This window comes from Neodiprion virginianus, chromosome 2 (genome assembly GCF_021901495.1).
Source record: "Neodiprion virginianus isolate iyNeoVirg1 chromosome 2, iyNeoVirg1.1, whole genome shotgun sequence".
Classification (NCBI taxonomy): Eukaryota; Metazoa; Arthropoda; class Insecta; order Hymenoptera; family Diprionidae; genus Neodiprion; species Neodiprion virginianus.
Genome location: NC_060878.1, coordinates 15,024,626 through 15,049,537, shown reverse-complemented (window position 1 = coordinate 15,049,537; position 24,912 = coordinate 15,024,626). Strand labels below are relative to the sequence as shown.

Here is a 24,912-nt window from a genome sequence, read left to right as displayed (position 1 = left end):
ATATAAATATTGCATTGCAAGTGCCCCGATTATTTTCCCCCTATTGTTCCTTAGGTCAGACATGAACGGCCAGTTGCCGATAGACATAATGATGCATGTAGAGTTCAGTGCGCGTGATCAATTCCCGACACGAGTATAAAACCCGGGTGTCGGGTTATAGAATCAGGCGTGTGTGCAAGTGGGTATGAAGTTATTACGAATGCACCACCGGACCGCCGACGAAGTACGTGACGAAAATGACCGGCTTCTGGTCTTTCCCGATAGCGATGTAAATACAGCCGTAATGTTGTAGATCGGTCGAAGGGTGGTAGGGCACAATTTCGTTCGGCAGTGAGTCCGGATCAGCGGTTAATTTGTCACCCCCATCGACGAGTTTAAAGGACCTTTCAGAATGTAAACAAATTGGAAAGGCGGACAGCATTATGGCAGTGAGTGTACCGTCAGGCGGAAACTGGACTGCTTTACGGTTTGACGAACTAGCGTCGGATCGAAACGAAGCCTCGGTCACCGATCGGTCGGTTAAAAAATATCTCGAAACCGGCCGGACCTCGTTCTTTAGTGCTCGAATTTTTTCAGTGCGATGCAAGGATTGTTTATGTTGGGTTATTCGGTCGCTGATTTGACCCGCGTAGCAGCCCAGCAAGTGTTTCCCCAAACATGGCGGACGGAATGTATTCGAATTTGTTACATCTAGAATGAAATTAGACCGAATAATCGGCACAAATGAATAGCTGTAAGTGCGGGAGGTAGCTCGAGTCGTACTTAATGGATGTAAGAAACGATCGGTACAACGACAGGTGATTCGAGTCTGTGGGGATTGTGCGGAGACTAAATGAAATAGGATTTTGCCGCGCGCGGCCGAGTCTGTCGGGGCAACCGTGGCGGGGCCCCCATGGTTGTAAATGGCTGACGAGATGGAAAATGAAGAATAACATTCGCCTCTGATATTCCGGCCTAGACGTTAAGGTACGACCCTCAGAATATCGCGCTGGTTATCGCGAAACTTTCAATTTTATGTCACAAGTACACCGCTCAAACTCACCCAGGCTTCTATCTTCTTTACTCTTTTTTACACGGGGTTGTTTCGTCCTACGATTATCTTATATGAAACGATTGATTCGGTCTGTGGGGGATGCACACCGACCTCCCATGCACCCCCTGGGCGTGTTTCCGACTCTATCCCCGTCCTCCGACGACTCGAATATCATTCAAAATCCCCGAGACTTCGATCAGATTTTCTCAAACCTTGCATGCATTGACCCACTGGCTGAAAGTCCTCCAGACATCCGACTGTTTTTATTTTATTTCGGTTCTGATCATGTCCTTCGTTCGTTTCATCCCTATTTCCTAAAATTCATTATTCTATTTCTTATCGAATCCTTTGGTCTTCCACTCGTACCGTTTTCCAACGAAAATATATTCCCCCCGCAGATTCTATCAACGCGCAGCCAAAATTTACCCTCAATCATCTTTTCATACATTTACTTCTTTTCACCTTTGTACTTACACATACTGTAATTGTTTTCAATAAAGATTTTACCATCTATAAAGATTCATTTCTGTACCTGCTCTTTTGTCTTCATGTTTTTTCAACCTTCACACATTTGACTCGATCATCGATATAACTGAACTGACACAACTGCCAGCGATGTCTCAATGTTATCCACATTCATCCACCACCTGCCGGTTTCGTCTCTCATATTCATTGGATTTAATTTCTATAAATGTTGCAACATACCTCTTACAGGAAATTGCTCTACATCATTGGATGTTCATTAAACTCACAAGACCAGATTTCTTACGCCAATATCATCGCGTCATTACACTTGAATTCAATGTTTTCTAACTTAGTTTTATAGTAGCTTAACATGTCAGTATATCAAACACCTAATTTGCAGCATCTAGACGAATATACGTATACATACATGTATGTATGTATGTATGTATGTATATATATATATGTCTATATATAATATTATACACATGCGTACATATATCTTTATGCTGATCCTTCACTCTGCCACAGAAACATTTATTTTTCATTCAAGTCAAACATAAGTACATTTTTCATAATTATATGCATACTTGTGTGCGTCAATCCTTTATTTTGTAACAGGGAAAAACGTTTCTCTGTAAATCCTGGAATTTAAAATGTCTCACTACCACTGATCATTCGGGTATGCTTATTGTAACTGCATGCGACTATTTACCTTACTGATTGGGTATTCAGAATATCTCGTTTGTGAGCAAAGTTCGTCTTGATACTAACTATTCTATGAACCTTGTAACCATGATAAAATTTATGCATTCAAAGGCAACCGATGCAATCGCAAGAAAGTTTCTAATATTTTTCAATTAGCCGCTAAACTTTTCACATTATCTTTTATGCTAGGGCAACTGGTCATAAAAGACTGCATTGATCTATAAATTTTATCGTCAAAACATTTCAAGACAATCTTTTGTTTCGACTTGAATCATAACTTATCAATAGAAATTCATGCGTGATACAAGTGGGGTGTAAATTACATAATACAAATAGTAGCGAGTATTGATGTATCACTGAAAATGAATTATCACAGGGCGATAAATGAGAGGTTATTTCTTTTTCTTGGAACAGTGAACATGCATATTTCTTACATTGCACTATGAGCCTGATGCAGAGTTATGATTGTGGCAACTCAGAAATCATAAGTTGAGATATCTGCATTTGTTACAAAGTTTTACATATCACCTAGTCGCTGAACACTCTGCATCATCCCAGTGCTAAAGCAATCAATTTACCAAAGAAAGAAAAATGAGAACAGTAGAATTCTCGAGAGATTATCTTCGAAAGGTTATCGCATAAGTTTCGGTAATATATCTGCGTTTAAGAATTAATGCGTTTACGACACTGTCCATTTTGGAAATTAGCCTTCGATGGTAAGTATGTTGCAAACCTGAAAAATTTGTATCACGATGCCCACTTGTCAGTTAAAACTTGAAAGATAGGGATCATGTCATGACGTTTTGTATATGTGGTATAAATTTGTGAGAGAAAAATTATTTCAACAATTTCAGCAGCCGGGTTGAAAATGTCGGAGCCAGAGGAGAGTCCGGCTGTGCCGGATAGTACAACTAAGGAGCAGCGTCTCGGTTTCTCTCATGGCGAAGACGTTCTTCTCCAGCACAAAGATGGCAAATATTATCTTGGTACTGTCGTAGAGGTAAGCTTGATCATGCAAGTTGAATTTTATCTTCGGGTAGTACCACATTCATCAAAGGACTTCTCAGTTTGCTTTTGAAAAGATCTTTGAACGAGTTTACAATGTCTAAATATTATAATGATTCCAGGTGGATTTGGCCAGGGAAAGATGTCTTGTCAAATTTTTAGACAACACGTCTTCCTGGTCATCGGTAAAAGAGCTGGCAAAACTGGCAATGCCAGAATCAGACGTGATGTGCGTATTGTGCAAGAAGTCACAACCCAAGGCTGACAATGATATTGTTGTGTGTGATAAATGTGGCCGTGGTTATCACCAGCTATGTCATCAAGTACGAATGAGAGAAATCTCACAAATTTTACTAGCTTCATTCTCATTCACGTGCATTCGGTTATAATTGAAACAATTGTATTTCTTTCAGCCGCAAATAGCTAAGGAAGAAACAGTTCCAGAAGCACGTTGGATGTGCAAAAGATGTATAGACAGCCAACCAAGGACTCGAGAGCCTGCCGAGCCCAAAAACTCAATGGTCAAGGCAAATATTAGGAAAGTTTGTAGTGGCAGAGATCAGCCTCAGCCTCCGCCTGACGATATGACCAAATTACCTTACGATGTAAGATGTTTATACATTCATCAAAGCATTTTTCTGCTGAGAGCTGATCGGGCACACGTATCCATTAACTTCGCCAACCGAATTCTCAGCTACTATAATTTACAAAGAAAGTATCGAGACCATGGATTCTAATGAAATTTTTAGTGATGTTTCTTTAACCCAGAGTATCATTCAATGGGTCGTCTTTTTTTCCCCAATTTAAAATAGGTTACCGAAAATTCATTCAAATACTTCATTGCAGCTCTAAAATAGTACACCCGTTCACACTTCAATATATGAAATCGTATCGTTGTAACCTCGTTAGACGGTAATAAAAATTAATATTTATGGAAAAATCAGATTTGTTAAACTGCTGATATAGGTACAATAAATGGAACTACGTACATATATATTTTGTATCAAAGGCTCGATGTTTTAGGCCAAGGGAAGAATCGTAGAAATTTGAACAGAATCTATGATCCAGATGCATGATACTTTCTTTGTTAGTGATATGTGAAATTATGCTACAGTTCCTTCAAAAGACATTTTATTTGGTATAAAATAACATTTGATAACCAATGAGTGCCAAAAATCAGTGTAAAGCCTAAATAAAACTTCAAGTGGGCCCCCTAGTGGCTATGTTGATTTTGAACAAACAAAAATTGTTTTCTCTCGATATTGTTACCTGAAATTGTGTGATGTTATTCCACGCCGTACATTTTATCAAGGGAACTATTTATGTCTCAAATATTCAATCAATATACTTTGATTTGCAAAAATTCAGTGTGCCAAGTTTGTGTATAAATTGTATTTAAAAAAAAAAAAACTGGTATAATTTTCTCCTAGTTTAGGGTTTCCAACACCTTCTACTCGATTGAAACGTTTTCTATCTTAACGGGAAGACATGAACGAAGAAAGGTGCTTCGCACAACTTATCAAACCTGATGCTGATTTTTTTGATTTACAGCCTGAAATGCTCAGCTGGGATGCACATCATAGAGTGAATGCTGAACAAATCTATTGCTATTGCGGTTTGAATGGTGAATGGTATACACAAATGTTGCAATGTGCAAGGTGTAAACAATGGTTTCATGAAAAATGTGTCAGCTGCTTGACCTGCCCCCTTTACAGTGGTGATAGGTGAGTTTGCACAGTAATTTAAACAACCATTAGGCATCGCACGAATCGTCAGTGATTAATTGAATCGTGTTTCAGGTTCTATGTATTTGTGTGTTCGATGTGCAATTACGGTAAGGAATTTGTTCGTCGCCTGGAGTTGAAGTGGGTCGATTTGGTACACTTGATGCTGTACAATCTGACGGTTTACAATGCCAAGAAATACTACGACTTAGATACTATTATAGTACCGTATGCCAATGAGAATTGGAATGCCTTGCAACTTCCACCAAGGGTAAATCTCAGGTCTTTAATTTCGTAGGGGAAAATTTGACGATTCGTTCGACATTTACACGTCTTTTGTTCGACTTTCAGATACGAGATGTAAGCTCACAGGTGCGCAGAGAGTCCATCCTACAAATATTAACGAATAATAGAAACAGGTTTAAGTGTGGTAGAGAGATTAAAAAACGCACCACCATCTGGGGACTGCGGGTCAGATTGCCGCCTCCTTGTCCAGTGGTGAACCTTCCCACAACTGGCGTCATAGATGATTCTGTGCTTCGCATGTGTTGGGGGGCTAATAAAAGACTACAGTACCTTCCACCGCCCACCGAGTGAGTTTCCAATAATGCTGGAAATTATTATGACGTTGAAATGAATCATACTTGATCATATTTCTTTTCGATTTTCAAGTCCCAAACGTCCTGTGCCAGGAGTTCAGTCACAAGGTGTTAAGGATGCGAGGTATAAAAAGGCCAGAAAACTTCTGAAGAACGCCATTGCTAAGGTAAATTTTTGTTTCTTAAGTTGACACGAACGCATCGAATTAAATTAGAAATCCAAAATTTAATTTCTTCGAGTATAATTCATCTCGGCAAGATGCAAATCCCGCTTTGATATATCGTTAAAGAATGTAAAACAACGACCGCGGTGTTTTCAGTGTTGTTTTACAACCCTGAAATCTCTTAAATCTGGGAATATTATATCGGAACTCTTGACTAGCTGGAGAAAAAAAGTCAAGCTATGCTTATTCGACGTTTTTCCGAAGAATTAATCAATTATTCGGCAAAATTTTGATATATTTGTTATGCTTGGGGCTTAATTCCTCACTCAGGCTGATTGTTTGCGGATTACATGATTTTATTACTTCGCTGAAGAATTGATGCATGGATTGATTGTTTTCGAATATCACAGCTTTGATATTGCCCTAAAACAAGAGACTTGAATATGATTATTCGATATTTCAAAACAAGTTCTTATCAATCCTATGGGGTAAAACGAATAAAATATCTCGAAATATTTTTTTTTTCAATGTAGCGGAAAACCCAAGCATCTTAATTCAAAGTAAAGCCCCAAATTTTTTCGATTTTCCCATTTGAATAACCTAGAATTTTTGGCGCTCGGCGTTTCATTTTTTTTCTTATCGATGTGTCATGCCAAAAAATCTAGAAGTGGCAAATCTCATGCCTATATTAGCAGGTAATTGATTAAAAACTGGAACTTTTGGAAAGAAAAAAAATTTGGCCTTGGGGTTGAATTTAGTATTGCCATAGGAGTGTTGGTTATGACTACATTTATTATGAAATCATTTCGAGCTGCTTTAGCCCATGGGAACAATGAATTTTCATTCAGATCATATCAAGGATTAGCTTAGTATATTATCCCTGCTGAAAAAGCCTGGTAGGACATTGATGGATCGGAATTAGAAACATGATAGACTTATCATTTCGCCTAGGCGTTTCGAATTCTAAGATATTCTTCAATATCTGATAGTAATTGTTCCAATCTTATCAAATTCGTTAACCCTTGGCAGTCAAAATGGGTAGAATCTACGCGTCTTTCAACTTTCAGCCCAACTATCTAATAGTTTCCGGCTTAAAACGGGACTTCAATGGTCATATACTTGGGGTTTAAGGTATCCCCTATAAGTACGGACCGTTAGTCATTCCAATCAAGCGTCAGCGTTGACTTGACAGCCGACCAAGCAACATCGTTCGCACGGAATGCAAAGCTTTTTCGAAACACGTACAATGCTAATACTTTGTTTCTCGAAGTATCGCATTTAAGGAGTCTTACCTTCAAATCGTGGTTATAGGTACAGAAAATTGACATGGTCTTGATTTTTTTAGTGAAAGTGTCCTTTGACTAGTGAAGTGTATCGACTCCTTTATGATTTTCTTCAACATGTCGCTATTTGATTTCTCATAAACAGACTTTTTGTGCGTAATGTAAAATGGTCAATGCATGTGCTGTAATTTTTTTTATCCACATCGGATGAATAGTTGTCTTACGATCGTTTTTTTAAAACTGATTGAATGGAATCGACCCAGTGTGACTACCGTGGAATTGTTTTTTAGTGTAACTACGAAGGGTCAAGATGGCATGTAGAAAATAATGAAGACATATCAAGGATATATGAAACGAATAGTATGAAGTTGAAAAATACACGAACAGAAATATGATAGAAGAGAGCTTTAAGAAGTGAAACTGAAGTTAATCTAATTACAGTCAACTCAAAAAGCCCGTGTGATTCAGGAAAACACGTCGAATTCCTGAATTTTAACTGCAAATACTCCATTATTTTAACTACGTTAGATAAATCACATTATTCTACTGTTTTGTCATCGAAAAATTGATATTACTTGTTCAATTCTGATGAACAATAGCTCATTTTGTTTGTAAATCAATTCTCCGCAGATCGTCCGAGTTGAATCGTAATGGGCAATAACGTATTTCTTGTTGATTCATAAGTTTATCGTTTTGAAATTATCGCGATTGTACAAATTGGATTTTTATTATCAACTGAAGAGTTCACAAAAGGATTTATCTTAGACAATTTTTAGGGAATACATTTACCGATCAAATAATCTATTTTTTTAAGAATAGGAGTAACTATACGGATTTTTCGATATAAAAAAATGATAATAATATAATGTGATTTCTTTGTCGTCATTAACAACAATGAAACGGAGACGTTCTTAATAAGATAGAATTAATTTGATTCGTTTCAGTTGCACCCTGCGAATCTTTATTTTGTCATGTTCGTTTCGATACATTTTCGATTTCAGTGTACTTCCCATTTTTCCTTCAGAAGATACTAAGTCAGTTCGTACCGATTACGTTAAATGCCTTCTATTTCGGCTAATATCAGAGGCTATGCATCGCAACATAAAAAAAGACATAACAGCCGAATTCCACATATAATTCTGAACAAAAACACTAGTACACTTTCATTTCACGTAAAAATGAAGATAGAGCATGAAAAATACGAAACGGTTACCGCGATTCACTATTTTTCATGCCATATCTTTATTTTTGCGTAAAAACAAACTGCATTGGTGTGTTTTTGGAAAGAATTTCATGTGAATTGTGGCTCCTATTTCTTTTCTTTGCATTGCGATGTATATCCTCTGATTATAGCTAAAATAGAAGACATTTCACGGAGTCGGTACGAACAGACTTTACGGTATCTCCTAGAATATGTAGCATCTCCATGAGCCCACTATACCCGTCTCATATTGCAATAAATGCGCATACATACAAGTGATTTTTCTCGGTAATGAGAATTCAGCTGAAGGTAAAATTATACTTCTGCAGTTCTAGCTGTAATTTTGTTCAGTGTGAAATGTCATTTTATATCTAAAGATCTCCGAAAGCCATTGTAAAGCCGATTTAAAATTATAAGCATTCCGCTAAATTTCAAACTCGCGTGACGAATATGGCGAAATCAACATTTTTTAAAGAGAAACTGGTATGGTAGACTTTTGAATTTCCAATATTTGGAGGGCACGAAGAACAGCAGAAGAGAAATCTTTCGTTACTAAAATGGTTCCTATATTTCTCACTTTTAGTTAGCGCTGCGGTCACGGAGTGTCCTTCACTTTCGGTTTTTGGTCACGAATATATATAGTAGATTCTATATGTGTGCGTGTGTAAATCGGCGGAAGTGGAGCGTCCTCGTCCACAACAGCGCCACCAAACGTTCGATTACTTAGTAACCATATTCTGACCGGATACCCGTTGGATATTTTTCTCCTCTGTAGTACTGCGTGCTGGAGAGGGTCTCTATAATAAGAGCAGCGACGTAACGTCGAGGTGAAAATGATGTTTAGATTCTGAAAAATTCATTTGTTGAATTTTGTAATAGAGCAAATCGCGAAGCCCGGAAGCCTCGGAGCTGCCACCGACGCCGCCGACGTCGGTTTCCGGTCCGCCAACTCCACCGGCAACGACATCATCAGGGATGTCTGAGCTCTCCGTGCCGAGCTCTATGGACCTGATGAACACACTGCCGTCGTCGACGCCGGCGGACACAAGCGGGGACGAAACGAGCTCTCGTGGGACGCTGGACTCGTTCATCCCGCCGCCGAAGGACTTCGAGGGAAAGAACAACCCGTTCAGAAACCTGACCGACCTTTTGGGCCAGGGTGGCTCGAGCACGCCGCTGGCGTGCGGCAGCTGTCCGATAACGTTGCCGTTGCCGCTGACCCCCGTCATAGCACAGCCGCCGGTCGTGCGGCCGGCGAAACGACAGCTCTCGGAGAAGGACATAGTGATAGACAGGAATGGGCAGGTGAAGCGGCGGCGGCAGCACCGGAGAGGACGGCCACCGCACCAGCCGTTCCAGCCGACGGCGATAAAGACGGCGGCGATAACGCCGGCGCGGAACAGCGAGGTGAAGAGCGAGTTTGTTCGGAACCTTCGCAGCTCGTTCAACGGCTCGTCGAGTAGCGGAAGCGGCGGGCAGATCGGAAACTGCGTAGACTACGCGCTCAACGGAAGAAGGCTCAGGCAGCGACAGAACGGCGAGAAGGTGCCGCCGCCACCCGAGCCGCAGCCCCTTGTCCAGAAAAAAGGCAGCGTACCCTCCTCCCCAAAGTGTTCACCCGTGAAGCAGAACGCTTCCGACATATCTATGGATGATCTCAAGTCCTCGGTTAATATTTATTTCGGCGCTGCGAACAGGATCGCCGCCGGTGAGAAGTTTGTCGTTAGGGCTAAACGCGTCGCCGCTAACGGGCAGACACAGTATCTCGTTGAATGGGAGGGTCCGAACACCTAACGATCGAATGTCCCTCCGTAAGTCTCACACTCCGGACTAATCTTTCATTATAATGTATAACAAAGTCAAATTGTTCAGTGTTTTATCGATGGAATACCTGCAATTGCTGTCAGTCTTTACGCGATAAGAATATCAGAGTTCGGACTATATTCACTGATGTCTTTAATGGGTATCCTTAACTGAACCGCATACCTATGTCTCTTTAATGTATATTGTGCGACTGTTTTTGTACATGAAATTGTTGCGTGATTCCTGTCCATTTTATCTTTTATACATCAAATTTACTACTACTACTACTAATTATCATCATCATCATTATTATTATTATTATTATCATTATTATTATTATTAATATTATTATTCTTTGTCTCCACTTCATGTGACAGACATTTTATCGCAGCAAATTAAAATTCCTGGTCCATCGCTGGCTGATGAATCGATCAGGTATTTTAATTCGATCTATTTTGTTCTACGTTATTATAGGTTTGTATATACCTCCTTAATCATTATTTTACTGTTGAATTATTCCAAATCGATTCTCAATATAATGCAGTTGGTCACCATTCACTTACGTTACTGTACTCTCTTTCTCCCCGAATGAAATTCCGCTTTCACAATGTATGCTTACCGATCTTTCATTTTCCCGTATAATGCACAAGTTTAAACTGAGCTTGTAAAGTTCATACTTTTCACGATTTTCCTACTTTCTATACCTTTTCACTTTTCACTGTGTCAACATTTGCTTTTATTCAACAGATGCATATTTCATCTATTTTCTTTTTTGCAATTCGCCTTTTTTCCAGGCAAACTTATCGGGGGACAAATATGTGAAGTGAAAGGAAAATTCTTACTCGAGCTTATATCATTAACTCTACGAATTTCAGTGGAAAGAAAAACTTGGCATTATTTATCGCATGACTCGATTTGGGTTTTGAAAAGAAAAAGAAAATTATCCGATGCGTAATTGGACTTATTTTCTAGCAACAATATATTACAAAAACACTCAAGCATATCACTTATTATCTATTGTAAATAGTGTAGTATAGTAGTTTAAAACAAATGTTGGTGAATGTGGCCCGAGCTGCCTGTGCAACCGAATGAAACCGAAAGTTCCATATCAATGAAACAAACAAAGAATAAGAAAAAATAGTAGATTGTGCATCCAGGAGACGAAGTAGGTCTTTTTACGCCGGGCCTAAGTTTGAAAATACGCGTGACGGAAAAAATCCTCCATGGTGCTCACGATGTATTATGTAACAAAAGTGTGGTTTTCAAGTTTATCTTTTATAACGGAGTATAAAAAAGAGCACTTTCCAGTACTAGGACCTAAAAGCGCACTTTTTTGTACTCCGATGCTATTTTTCTTATATTGCCGCATGAACGATTACTTTACGCACGAAATGCGGGCAAAAAAAGACGCGCAAACCATGCTGCTGTTACATAAATAAATAAACAAACCGTGTATGTATACGTTGTTGAAGACATACCATAATAAACAATGCTGAAAGTTGTTCTGCACTAAAAAAACCTCCAGATACGCATAGAAAGAAAATGTAAACTGTGTCCCGTCAATTTACGTTGAGAAAATAATGTTTTGATGATTTTTGGGAATCTGACTTCTCGAAATTTGATAAATCTCACTTGACAATTTTACAAAATTACGTACCACGATTTTCATTTAATCATTGTTTTCCCCCTGTTTTGTTTTGTGTAATGACGTATATTTTTGAAATTTAATGAAATGCAAACAACCTCATTTTCTATGTATATCTGAACACAGACCGCTTATTGCAGCAACTCGGAGTAACGCGACGATGGAAATCATACCTGCTCACCAGAGTTATTTTTCAATACGATGCGATTGTAGATTTAGCCTTTGATCTCTGCATATTCATATTCTAAGATTGAAACGAATTACAGCCTGCGATTGGTTTGCAGAGTTTGTTTATTGCAGTTCATAACAACTGAACCGAAAAATGAACATTCGCACGCCAGCAACGAATCCGATCGTAGCTAGTAAATGTGCAGTCTCAGCATTGCTCACTGTCTCACACAAGACTAAAACAAACTAGGTATAATCTGTCTGTCTGAATATATTAGTATACCAAAATAATAGCTCATTTTTAAATTACACAGTTATGTTTACCCGGCTGGGCTGACTGTGCTGCAGGTGCAAATATATGGCTAAACGAATCAGCCACATACTTCCAAGTTTTGATCGCAACTCTTCTACATGTGTTGGGCGATTTTTTTAATGCACTCAAGCATATACACCACAGCATAAATGACTAGAAAGTGATTATTTATCATTAAATACAAAGTTGCACAGTATTCTCAGTTGGGGCTTTACAATAATATAATATATATAATTAATTATTCCGGAGCATTTAAATTAGGAGAAAGGAATACATTTAAAAAAATACCCTAATGTACTAGCAAATTTTATGTGGTATTTCAAATTATAGGAGCTTATTAGAGAATTTAAAAAAAAAAAAAAAAGATGAGAAGAAAAAGAAATACGAATCTAGCCTTTGTTGTCTCAGAACTGTTTTTAAGAGTTGAATAATAATTCTTTTTTTTAAATTTCTATTATCATTTTTGTTATTTTTTTTTTTCCTTTTTTTTCATTTTTCCCCTTTATTTATATAAATACATACATACATACATACATAGATGCATGCGCGCGCGCGCGTGTGCGTGTGTGTGTGCGCGTGTGCGTGTCTACGTATGCATGTGTGTGTATATATATATACATATGTACGACATTGTGGATGGCACAGTATAATAAACCATAAACAATAATGTATTACAATTGACAGTAATACTTGTATAGAATAGTTTTATGTATATGTATAGATATGAAATTCATCTCTATACATATATCTGACTATAATGAGTATTTTTACATACCTATACCTATTATAATAATTATTTAATATCTCTACGTATTATATTTTTATTATTATTGTTATCATTATTAATATAATTGTGCGTTTTAATTTTGTTCATTCAGTACGAACGTACAGTATTGCAGTACAAAACAAACGAAGAATAAATTTAAAAAAAAAAAAAATTATAACGAGGGGGTTTCAAATTTCAACATTTTTGACCGGAATAATAAATTCTAATAGCTTTGTCATATATATATTGTATTATATGGTATACATATAATACTTTATATTAATCACAATACGTTACACGTTGTGTTGATTTCCACGCAGGTGTTTTTTTTTTTTTTTAACTTTCATGCGAAGTTTACGCTAGTAATGCAGGTTTTCGGGTAAACCAATGAATAGAAAAATATCTCATTCAAGGTAATTCGACTAGGAAATACTAGGGGCAATGCTGTTTATTATTATCATTATTACTATTACTATTATCATTAAGATTATTGCGATTATTATTATTACTATCGTAATTATTATTGCTATTAGTAATATTATTATTTTATTGTTGAAATCAGTACTGCGCTGTAGCCTTTAGGCAATATTGTTTCTTCTCTAGGAAAATGTGTAGGTAATATTGGACGGAAACAGGAAACGTACACTGCCAAACTTCTAATTTATATCAAGAAAAGAAAAAAAAGAATGTTAGATATTGATTAATGATTATTACTTTTTTCGTACATACATATATATATATATATATATATATTTTTTTTTTCTTCTTTTTTTATTTCAATTTCTAAATGTAATAAATCATCGACTTTTAGTTTTTTCGTTAATATTAGAATTAAATGTGATATATCCATTAGATTATAAAGGATGCGGTGTATCACAGAAGATAAAGTACGAGCGAGTATAAGTTTGAAGGAGGTTCGTCGATCGTTTATAAAGTGAAGAAAAAGGGAAAAAAGAAGAAAACGAAAAAGACTTTTATTTAAATTAATTGATGTCTGAAATATAATGTATGAGTCTATAAGATAATAATTTTGTATGGTATGATCATAATTCGACAACAACAGAAAAAACTAAACTGATCTAAAAAGAATCAACAAAAATTTGGTATATATTGTACCATTGTGGTATATACTTGATTCTGTAAGAATAAAAAAAAAACAACCAATAACAAAAAATCAACAATAACAATATGTCATCCATGATAAAAAAAATATTTTAAGTACTCCTTCAAATTCCAAATGAATAATAATAATAATATGAATGTTTTCTTAACGCTTGAGCTTACAGTGTTGGTACATTCGTTTGTTCGTTATTTTACCTATTCGTCAAAACGATCACATATGATTTATTTTCAACAGATTTATGCACCTGTCAAATTTTTGCGCTAATTTTATAATTTCCAACAACGGCGAAATGATAGAAACAGAATGGAAAAACCTAACCAACACCCTGAAAAATCGCTCGCGGCAATTGTTTCATAAATACTATTATTTTTGTACTAGTCATGGGTACTAGAATTATTTTCAATCATGCATTATACCGATCTACTTTACATTCTTTCTTTCTGTCTTTTCTGTCGCCATCCGGTGACAGGAAATATATCTGACTCGAACACACCCATCTTTAATTTTATTACTATTTTTCTTTCTTTGCTTAACGCCAATAAACTTACTGTGACAAAATCCATATATGACTGCTTGCAGAAAGGTTTATCATACTCTGGATACCTGTTAGCTTTTACCTGAAACGATCAACTGATCACTTTTTTCAACGCCATATTGTTTATCCACGCTCCAGACGAGGCTTGTCCAGTTTGCGAATAAAATTTAACAATTATAACATTCACCCTGTGATGATGTCAGGTAGTAAAAACGGAGACCTTGTTTCAAGTAAACGTGTGTGAAAAACAAAATTTCACATTTGATTCTCGATTCAGGGATTTAGATGTTCGACGGTCGGGTTAAGCGAAGATAAGCTGGAACAATTATGTACGTATAAATCTTAGGAGAAAACTTACTGCCAGTATCATGTGTAAATATTTGATTTTAAGGTATAAATATCATAATATAAATAAGACAAAATGACGGAACTAGATAGTTGAGAAAAATCTAATACCAGAGGCTGGAAAGAGAAGCTGACCCGATAATAATAAATTTCCAAAAAGCTTCCTGTAGGTTTTTGGAGCACGAGATGCAACAGATTTGATACACAGGTCTTTGTAAGCTTTCTATTTAACAATGTAAGCTTGTACATATATATATAGACAAAAAATGCGTTTCTTCTGTTCATCATCTTTTTGTTTTTCTTTTCTTTTTTTAAATAAAATTTACAATGTTCAAACTTTCATATTGTAGTATGTATTTATCTTTGTTGTAAGCAATATGTAAATTAAATACATTATACTTACTTAATTCCTTTTTATTTCTGTCTCTGTTTTTTTTAAAATTATTATCGTTACGAAAACTTGGCGCATTGTGAAGCTTCGGGTTTTTTTTTTATAAAAGATATGTGGCATTTTCATTATTCAGTAAATCAGGAAAAAACTTACCAATAACGTTTCTATCTCCTAAAATTGAATCCCTTTCTTCGACTCTTCGTATCGACTAGCAACTGGGCCTGGCGTTTAAGGACACTGCGAGTTGGAACTTCTTCCTCGTCCTCCGACGGCGGCGCTGGAGCTGCTGGCGTTGAGGCTGACGGAAATGTCGGGAAGAACGGACGATCGTCGATATCTTTCATCTTTCCATCCTCCGACGCACTCGTCGATACCGTTTCGATCTGCCAGGATTGAACAGTAAAGTGTTATGCACCTAAATATTCAAGGCCATGATAATCCGCATTTCAAGTGATTTCGAAGGATTTCAAATGGATTCGAAATATTTCACAGGATTCCATTGCAGAAATTTTATTTCATTCCAATGGTTTCTGTAGACATTTCAGATGATTTCTCGAAACGATTTCAAAGGAATAAAGAGAAAGAAAAAGGCTCCTCGGAGTTTTGAACCCCCCCCCCCCGAAGTTTCATGGTCAGTTTAACGAACTTTACCGAAGAAAGCGATACAGCAGTGCCTTGAAGACCTCGTTAACATTTAACACCGATACAAACGAAATATGATTCCAATTGAAGTAGGTATATTTGAAATTGTCACACCAGACCGATCAAATTTGTACAGCTCACCTGCTCGCCCACTAAATCTTCGAAGACCTCAACGTTCTTTTCCAAAACTCCGGCGAGCTCGATTGTGGCCTCGACCTTTTCCTGGAGGACATCCAGAAGTTCAAAAACATCGTCGATACTTCCGACTTTTTCCGGTATCGGTGTAAGGCTGACGTCCTGTAATGCGTGTAAATAAAAAATTATCAGTTAGCATGCGTCGATCGCCATTTCGATTTTTTTTTTTTGGGAAGAATGCATTTCACCGCTCTCACGACTCGTTTTCACGTTGTCTTTGAATCGACCAACGGATTCGAGAATTCATAGAAGGTAGGCGGAGCGCTCGAGGGAAAGATTAAAAAAAAAAATGATCCATCGAGGCCTTTCCACTCCGCCATCTTATGCGCAAAGCTTGTTCTCCAAGCGCATTTTACCTCTCCTTCACTTCTATCCTTGTAATTCTCACCTTCTTGGGTGCAGGCTGCATTAGCACCTCTGCATCCAGATCGAAAACAAACATTACAAAGTAAACGATAGCTGCCGACTGGATGTATCGGTTCTATTGGTTTTCCAGCTACCACTTCGAAACGCGAACTCGCTAACGTATTTAGAATAAATTTGGTGTGGGTATCCTCCTCGGTCTATGCGATTGCAGGTATATGTTTTCATCAACAACTTTGGACAGGATACTCAACACCAAGTCATACGCAACAAGTTCAAGATGAGCCCCTAAAAGCGTCACGTATTGGAGAATGTGTTCATAACGTCAGAGCCCTGATTATTGGCGTCATTTAATCACCGCATAACCTAATTTTGTAATTTTAATGGACGGAAATCGTGATTCTTGGGATTTCAAATAACTCATGTTACATAAATTAATAAAACGCAATCAATTGTATACCTGTTCTACCATCCACACGCGAAAAAACACGATCATCGGTCAGCTGTAAGCCTGATTGCATTAGTTTAACTTTTTTCCACCAGATGGCGCATTGCATATGATCTAAACTCTGATTTACGTATCAAAAAAGCATCGACGTTACCCTCAGCTTGTCACAGAGCAACCAAAGTGTACTGTTCACTTCCATCAAGAGTTCTTGGACTCGTTTATTCTCAGTCAGCGCCTTCTCCTGACGCTGAACCTGCTCGGCGATTTGGCGGTTGAAGTGTTCCAACTCTTCAGCATTCCTGACGAACGCAAAATTATAGGTTGCAATTGTGTTTCTCAGTGGGAACTCTGTTTGCTGCTTCATCCTACTTACTGTTCGGAATCTTTCGTTTCCGAAAACTTCTGCTTCTCGATTTCGGCCATGAGTTGCTGCCTCTTTCGCTCCAGGGTGATCTTCTCGTTCTCAGCCGCCACCCGCATCTTCTGTAGCTTATCTTTCGTCGCCTTCTGACTGAGAAACCTGTTCAGGACATCCTCGGTTCTCGACACACCCGTGGCGTCTTTGAGCCTGTCGAAGGACTCTTCTAAATACTGCGTGCTCTCCTTGCCCGGCATTTTTCCTGACTGATCGTCCTGGAGGCTGGAATCCTCCCGCACAACCGGTCGTCCCGTCGGGAATATCATTCTCTCCAGTCGCTCCAGCTCCAGTCTTCGGTCCTCGACCCTTTGCCTGTGTGGTAACTAAGTTTCAACTTCAACGTTTCCCGGCAATCGCGTCATTTTGAGGTATTCTCTAGCAAGAACTTGCACAGGTTCGAACTAAAGAGAACCGATATTCACAGCAATTTGCAGATTTGCAGAGTGGGTGAAATTATTCTACACGCGTTTTTATACCTTTAAACATTAAACCTTCGATATTGTCTAACTTTTTCGCTCTTCCTTTTCCATCTGCGCCCATATGATAATCGTCCGAAGTTATTTTCACCTGATATGATCCTAGGAGTTTTTATTGTCGCTGATTTTGAATTAGATTTGTAAATTTTAAGCCTCAAAATGGCGAATTGGTTTTATCAAAGTCGATCGCAAAGGTTTCCTTAATTCTCACAGGAAGATATCCCAGGCCAGTCTCTCCGATTTGATTTCTTTTGTAATACGTTATAGTAAACTAAAGACTAAGCGACACGAATTTCTTTTTATCTACCATTAAACACTTTAACGGGGTTAAACCACCCTCCAAAGTAAGGCATGTCAAGGGAAAATTTGATGGTTTCATTCACAAGATATAATATTTTGTAACCAATCCAACTGGAAAAGTTTTCTCACAACGAGAAATGAAAAATGCAATTTTCTCAAGTAAAGTAAAAACAAAAAACAAAAAAAAAAAAAAACTGCCAGATCGTATCTTGACATGCCTTACTTTTGAGGGTGTTTTCACCCCCTTAAAGTGTTAATGGCAGATAAAAAAAAATACGTGCTGTTTAGTTTTTAGTCTACTATAACATATTACAAAAGAAATCAAATCGGATAGATCGACCTGGAATACCTTCCTTGTCAGTGTCAAACCTGTAGTCTAAAATAACGCCGTCACGCTGTTTCGAAGTGTTCATCGCTTCGACCTCTTGCTTCATCAGTGTTCCCTTGGTAATGTCGCGTAGGTGAATCGCCTCCTCCTTCACGTCCTGTGGATCAGAGATTGGAGTACGTGAGCAATCTCTGGCTCCAACGCCATTACCGAAGTTTAATTTTACCTGTAGTCGACGTATTTCTGATTTCTGCTCTTGAATTTGCTCCTCGACTATCTGTAAGGAGGATGCGTACAACGCCGCGTCCGCCTTCAGACTGGATCGGACGCCTCTGTATTTCTTTCGCACCGTGTCAGCCTCCATTTGCATCACGTGGATCCGTTGCAGCTGATTCTCTAGTCGTATGATTTTCTGGTAAAAGGAATTTAAACGGTTAGGTACCATAACCATTTCACTGCATCACTGATTCCAGCGCCCTTCTTCGCGCTGTAATTACTCAAAGCGAATAATCACGATTATCTTGTATACTATATGAAAATACGCGAACGATGAAATAACCGTCGTCAGAGGCAGGGCTGGGTAACGTACTTTTATAAATGCGTTTCGAATAGAAAATGGAAACATTTACATCCATTATATTTAAAATGAAAGATGTAAAACAGGTTTTTGAAACGAGTTATATAAAGTGTAATATTGTATTCGTATTTTTTCTAATAACTTAGGTACGCCTTGTTGCTTGTCAGTTCATTTTGTAAATAGTTATTATTCTGAATAAGAATATCCAGCTGCTTATGTTATTAATAATATAGTCATTTATGTTACGTTCTATCGTTGATGATATCCCGTCAACATTCCACCATCTGAAAATAATCGTGTAACTAGTACAGACGATGGTAGACAAGTATCTCATTTAAAGAAGGATTCTTCAATTACAGAAAACTGCAGTTTCGAAGATCATTACTAGATTCAGATAGTCGTAGTTATTGAAAAGATGTATCGCAAGCACTGTAGTTCCATGCCGTTTATTCGTAGAATATAATTCAAAACGCTCTCATATTTTCGGAAAGACAAGTTACAGGGAGACATGTGTATTTCTAATAATACCCAGCCCTTACCAAGGAAGACCACCAAAAGATTGATGCATATGTGGTGCGAATTAATGCATCAGAAAACAAAACTCTCGGCTCGCTGGTGACTGTTTGAATACCTGTTCAAGATCACTGCGTGTCAACAAGTATTCAAGAACTACCATAAAGCCTTGAACGTGTTTCTGACCATGACGCGATGGCCGATAGTTCCAATTTAACGCCAACTACCCATATACACAGAATAATTTCATGGTGAAAACCTTTTTCACGGGGTTTTCCACTTTTTGCTCCGTGAACTTTTGAACAGTACCGCTCATGAGCTCCTCATACTCCTGCAGAAGTCCGGTTAGCTTTTTTTGTTGCTGCGAAGGTGAAAGATCGTGTGTAATCGTCAGCCTCGAGAATTCATCATACTGTTACAAGATTTCGTTCTGCACACGTTCTGCAGTACCTTGTCGCTTTCGTACCGGATCAAGTCGAGCTTTTTGCGTAGACGGATGATGTCTTCGTCCAGACCAGCTATCGCCTCAGCCAGGTTCTTTCTCTTCACGCTGCTCAATGACTGATCCTGTCCTCTCAGAGCCTCCGTATCAGCAGCCTCTTGTTCCTTAGTCATAAAGAGGAGATTGAGAATGTCATTGTCATGGTGTCTGAAAGGATTCGACACCCTCTTTACGACTCGCACGTTGGCGAGAGTCAAGCGCATATTAAACAAATACGTAAATTGTTCGGCATCTTTACTCATTTCTCTTACACCAAGATTCCATGCTATAGTCTTGAAATGTTACCTTGTTCGCGAAACGTGTCAAAAAACCAGTTTTCTTATTTGCCAACGAATCCATTGACTTTTTTACGGTGTTCAAATATTTTTTCCACTACTGGCAAAATACAAGTACAAAGATTTCCTCCAACCGTCCGCAATCTCGATTCTCAAGTTCGCAGAAGTTTTTTGGTAGCGTGGAAAAATGTGTTTACAACGCTATCTGTAGTTGTAAACAAATCACCCGACTCTCGCCGCGTGTATGCCTAGTTATGCATACCTATACGTACGTATGAGAGACGGACTAACATTCTTAGCTTTGGCAAAGGTGACTTGAAGCTCTTTGACTTCCTTCTTGAGCCTGGCGACCTTCTCGGCGTTCTCCTTCTTCTGCGCATCGCACTCCTCGAAGCAAGCCTTCCGCTGTCCCTCTGAAATAGCATGATCAAGAATTCACCCTGATCCGAGCTCTTTGATGCAGACCAGAAACCGATGTCGCGGACTGATTTATGCTCGTATACTCGTGTCTACGTAACTGACGCAGGAAGGAAGCATCGATAGGAACGTGAAACAAGCACAAACCGAGATCTGGACGTCGGGCAAGTAGCCACGACCTGTCACGCGTCCGGGACGACGGGAAACGTGTCCTCCGGGACTTCTATGCACCGTCGACAATTGTTCTTCGATGAAAACCGCTCGTGCCGTATCCTCGGTTATGTCGTTTGAACCTCCTGGTTCCCTAGATACTCAAGGAGTGTTCACCGTGCAATGATATTGCCTGTTCTCGAAAGTCAAGTAATCGGATCAGTCCAAAATTTGTTCCGTTCTGATGCGGTAATAATACTTATACCACAAATTATACTGACAAATGAAAAACGAGCTCATTCAATACATTTCAAAGTTTATAATTTGATTCTGGATTATGAGAAGTTTGGATTTGAATCAGAGTTGGATACGCGATGCGGAGATAAAACTGTTTCGAAGATTAAAACCAAGAACGGTACGAATTTGAGAAACGAATTAGCACCGAGAAAAATTTCATTTGTTACAGCAACTCGAAAAATTCAGTATAACAGGTATCGTTAAAAGGAACTGTTTTAATATCGTTGGAATTACGAAAAACAAGGTACACGTAAACATTTTGCGCTATCGTCGATCTTTTTTTGGTAATTGCAACGCAAAATCAGTTTGTTTGGTTTACTCTACTTTTTTAGTTGAATAAGATTTGAGCATCAATTTATCGTTGCACAAGCATTAAATTTTCGTAATACTCACAAGAAAATATGGTAACAGTGATCGTAATGAGAAAGAATAGTAACGGATACTAGACTTTCTGGTAATAGTTACAAAACTAATTTTCATTTTGTACCTGGAACTATAAGTTTCGATTGTGGTAAAAAAATGAAAATAGGTAAGGACTGAGCGGTAACCGGTACTAAAAATTTTTCTCAGTGAGGGCTGCGTTTCGGTGTGGGAGAAGCCTAAGGCTGAAGAACAGCCGGAGTTTGCTGGTATACAGAAGGGCGACCCTTTGACCTGAGACTCTCGACTTATGGTATCAAGGCGCATAAATATGATCTTGCTGAGATGGCCGATAGGATCTGTCGACGAAGTGCTGCAGGCTGCAGGGCTGGGTGACAACTTATGAATAGAATGTTTGCGCTCCATTGCTTCTGAATTTATAATTAATTGCTCTCGATTGATTTTGCGACCGTCGCGCAGGCGGCAGCGATGATCGAGAATCGCATTATGCGAATCAGTTTACCTTGGAAGTTGAAGAGAAAATTCAAAGGTCAATGAGATTTAGATGATTTAGAATCCATGAGTGTAGCGTTATACCATCTCAAATCAAGTGAATATAACAGCTGAAAATTTATAATTTATTATAGTATTTCTTGATGACCACACAAATGTGAATATAAAATAAACGATTTACCAAAGTTTATGCAGAGAGTCGATTATTCTGGAGATGAAAATATACCTGGTCGAAAATACTCAACTTTCTGAACCTGTCGGTAATACAGATTAGCGATGGCCACTAAGCTAAAAATAATCGGATCAAAAAATAATCTAACACGATTCGATCGAATCGATAATAATTGATCGATTAATCGGTTATTTCGTAGTTTTTGAAAGAAAAATTTCTTAAATTTCAGTATGTAGTCTTAAGAGCGAAAAAGTTTGTTCACAATTTATAGTTTATATTCAAAATATTTTTCAGCATGAGACAAAAATATTCATTTATATTTTACTTATTACATCAAAGTGTACTTAGTAAGTAAGATAATCATAATAATCGATTCTCTAATCACATAAATTGATATTCTATTGCGTCGTTCATGAGAACAAAAAACGAACGCCGATTGTGAGGAAGAATAATGGATTCGGTCTATTAATCGAGTTTGAAAAATTATCGATTATACTCGATCAATGGGGAAAAAATAATTGATTATTTTTGGTCATTATTATTATGTATTACAAAAGGACGGATAGACCAGCACTCTTTGAAAAAAGAACAGTGGTGGGCGATTATACCTCGATCCCGTAATAAACACGAGAGTGCGAAGCGTTGTGCGCGTTTCGTCCGCTGCTCTAATTACTCTCATTAACTCGAGTTATGTTTGTATGTTACACGCATCTGTATGTCTTCTATTCGACGCTAATTCGTCCGACTGTTGAGACAGAGAGAGAGAGAGAGAGAGAGAGAGAGAGAGAGAAAATAAATGCGACAGTCGGATCGCAAGCCCTATATGTATACGATTCTGCGAAGCTGATTAGATCTCGCTACGAAGTTGCATCGTAACCAAAGACATTCCTTGTTAATTTTTTTCTCTTCTCCTACGAGACCAGATTCTTTTAAGACGAAAGTTTAAAGAAGTTTCATATTGGAAAACTGGATCGGAACAATTTTTTGCTCAGTCTAAACGACGGCTTAAGGTTTAATTTTTACCTGACAATTGTATCTTTTTCTTGATTTCGATTATCTTCTTGTTGAGAGCAGTCAGCTTGCTTTCCTTTGCTGTTTGCACTAGCGGGTCCGCCATCCTCGGGATTTCACCTGTACACTCGCCTTATTTCACCTCGGAGTTCAAATCGTGGATTATCGAGTTAACAGAGCTTTTCCCGTTGTCTAGGAGACGAGGGGTTCAAGTATTCGATACACACTGAGAAACATTTCATTTGTTACAGTAACTAGAAAATTCAGTAAAAGAGGTATCGTTAAAAAATAAAAAACTGTTTGAATATTGTTGGAATTACGAAAAACGAGGTACGAGTAACCGTTTTGCAATATTGTCGATCCTTTTTTGGTAATTGCAACGCAAAGTCAGTTTCTGAGGTTTACTCTACTTTTTTAGTCAAATAAGGATTTAACGTCATTTTGTTGTTGCACAAGCAATAAATTTTCGCAACAGTTACAAGAAAATATAGCAATAGTGATCGTAATGAGAAAGAATAGTAACGGATACCAGACTTTCTGGTAACAGCTACAAAACTAATTTTCATTTTGTACCTAGAACTATATTTTTCGATTGTGGTAAAAAATGAAAAAATTCTCTCAGTGCATTTATTTACCTAACTAAATAAATCTTCTTTAATCGAGCGAGTCGTTGATATTCCTTTTTGAAATTTTTCATCACAATAAGATTTGAAAATGGATCTGTATTGAATTCGAGCAAAAATCCTGACGGCGATATTAATTTCAGAGAAAATTTCGAATCACGGTCGAAAAAAGTAAAAGGGCATATCAGTATCCATTCTGCAGGGCTGCAATACAATTACAGATTGAAATGGTCTTGCGCGAGTAATGGCTCAATTAAAACGTCTATCAATCGCTCGTAGCGGCTAATCGCCAGCTTTAAAGCTGTAACTCCGCTGTTGAATATATACATGTAATTGCTGCCGATGTGGATATGAGACGAATAATATAAACATGCATTCGGTACGGGTTGCAGAGATGTCAGCCGATATCACACGCGGCAATAGTCGAAGGGAAAAAAGAAACGAGCTCTCTCACCGCTGCAGACCAAAACGTGTATAACTCAGTCTCGAAATCACGTAATGCCACATTTATATTCCACGTTAGGCGTGGCTTGACCGGCTACGTAGTAGTTCGCGATCTGGCTCTTCGTCTTGATCCTGTTAAAATGGCCAGGAAAATATTGATTGCAATTTACTGTCGTTCGACGATTTCGTCGCGGGCTGCGAAATTTCGAAGCAATCGATGATCGGTAATACATTAATATTGAACGAACAAAGCCAAATTTTCCACAAATGGAAAAAATTCATTCCCACACGAAGACTCATTGCGAAATCTGAAAATCGGTACATTCTTCACGGACAATTCCCATTTCAACAATTTCAACATACCAACACCGAAACAACTAATTCCGCCATTTTTCGCAAGCAAACCGTAAGCTTAATTGTGGAGCTAATTTTATATATATTTATACACACACTTCGACTTGTTTCCAGTATCCCTTGATAAGTATTAGCTTGTCATAATAAAATCATTAAATTGGCACTAATATAGTTCGCGTTGCGCGTGAAGCACGAGGATTACGTAAGATGGGAAAAAAGAATGTAAAAAAAGAAAGAGCAAACGAAATTTATATTAATTTGAACAT

At 38.0% G+C, this 24,912-nt stretch overlaps 2 protein-coding genes across 3 annotated transcripts; one reads left to right on the top strand and one right to left on the bottom strand.

Annotated features, from left to right (window-relative positions):
- The first annotated feature begins 499 nt into the window (after positions 1-499).
- Positions 500-14,425, top strand: LOC124299215 (metal-response element-binding transcription factor 2). 2 transcript variants are annotated; one of them, XM_046752262.1, is made up of 9 exons: positions 500-966; positions 3,061-3,203; positions 3,331-3,531; positions 3,622-3,813; positions 4,760-4,932; positions 5,008-5,203; positions 5,284-5,525; positions 5,605-5,698; positions 9,059-14,425. In XM_046752262.1, exons 2-9 carry the CDS (start codon positions 3,072-3,074, stop codon positions 9,971-9,973), a joined length of 2,145 nt encoding a protein of 714 aa, XP_046608218.1. In that variant the 5' UTR covers positions 500-966; positions 3,061-3,071; the 3' UTR covers positions 9,974-14,425. The 2 variants fall into 2 exon arrangements, with proteins under 2 accessions (XP_046608218.1, XP_046608216.1); XM_046752260.1 differs by having other exon boundaries at positions 3,058-3,203.
- Positions 14,426-15,432: 1,007 nt separating this feature from the next.
- LOC124296910 (myosin-4) lies at positions 15,433-23,331 on the bottom strand. The gene is made up of 11 exons (XM_046747339.1): positions 23,238-23,331; positions 20,597-20,718; positions 19,979-20,134; positions 19,788-19,889; positions 18,665-18,850; positions 18,460-18,595; positions 17,843-17,912; positions 17,290-17,646; positions 17,071-17,215; positions 16,052-16,207; positions 15,433-15,651 (listed from the first exon to the last, which is right to left on the bottom strand). Exons 1-11 carry the CDS (start codon positions 23,329-23,331, stop codon positions 15,433-15,435), a joined length of 1,743 nt encoding a protein of 580 aa, XP_046603295.1.
- Between the last annotated feature and the right edge of the window lie 1,581 nt (positions 23,332-24,912).

Excerpts from the sequence above, each read along its gene's own strand:
- LOC124296910 (XM_046747339.1), bottom strand. The coding sequence starts at position 23,331 with ATGGCGGACCCGCTAGTGCAAACAGCAAAGGAAAGCAAGCTGACTGCT. Across the intron at positions 18,596-18,664 it reads CAGAAATACGTCGACTACAG|GACGTGAAGGAGGAGGCGAT; the intron begins GTAAAATTAAAC and ends TCTGATCCACAG. Across the intron at positions 17,913-18,459 it reads GTTTGACACTGACAAGGAAG|GATCATATCAGGTGAAAATA; the intron begins GTATTCCAGGTC and ends AAAAACTCCTAG.
- LOC124299215 (XM_046752262.1), top strand. The coding sequence starts at position 3,072 with ATGTCGGAGCCAGAGGAGAGTCCGGCTGTGCCGGATAGTACAACTAAG. Across the intron at positions 5,204-5,283 it reads CCTTGCAACTTCCACCAAGG|ATACGAGATGTAAGCTCACA; the intron begins GTAAATCTCAGG and ends TTCGACTTTCAG. Across the intron at positions 5,526-5,604 it reads TACCTTCCACCGCCCACCGA|TCCCAAACGTCCTGTGCCAG; the intron begins GTGAGTTTCCAA and ends TCGATTTTCAAG.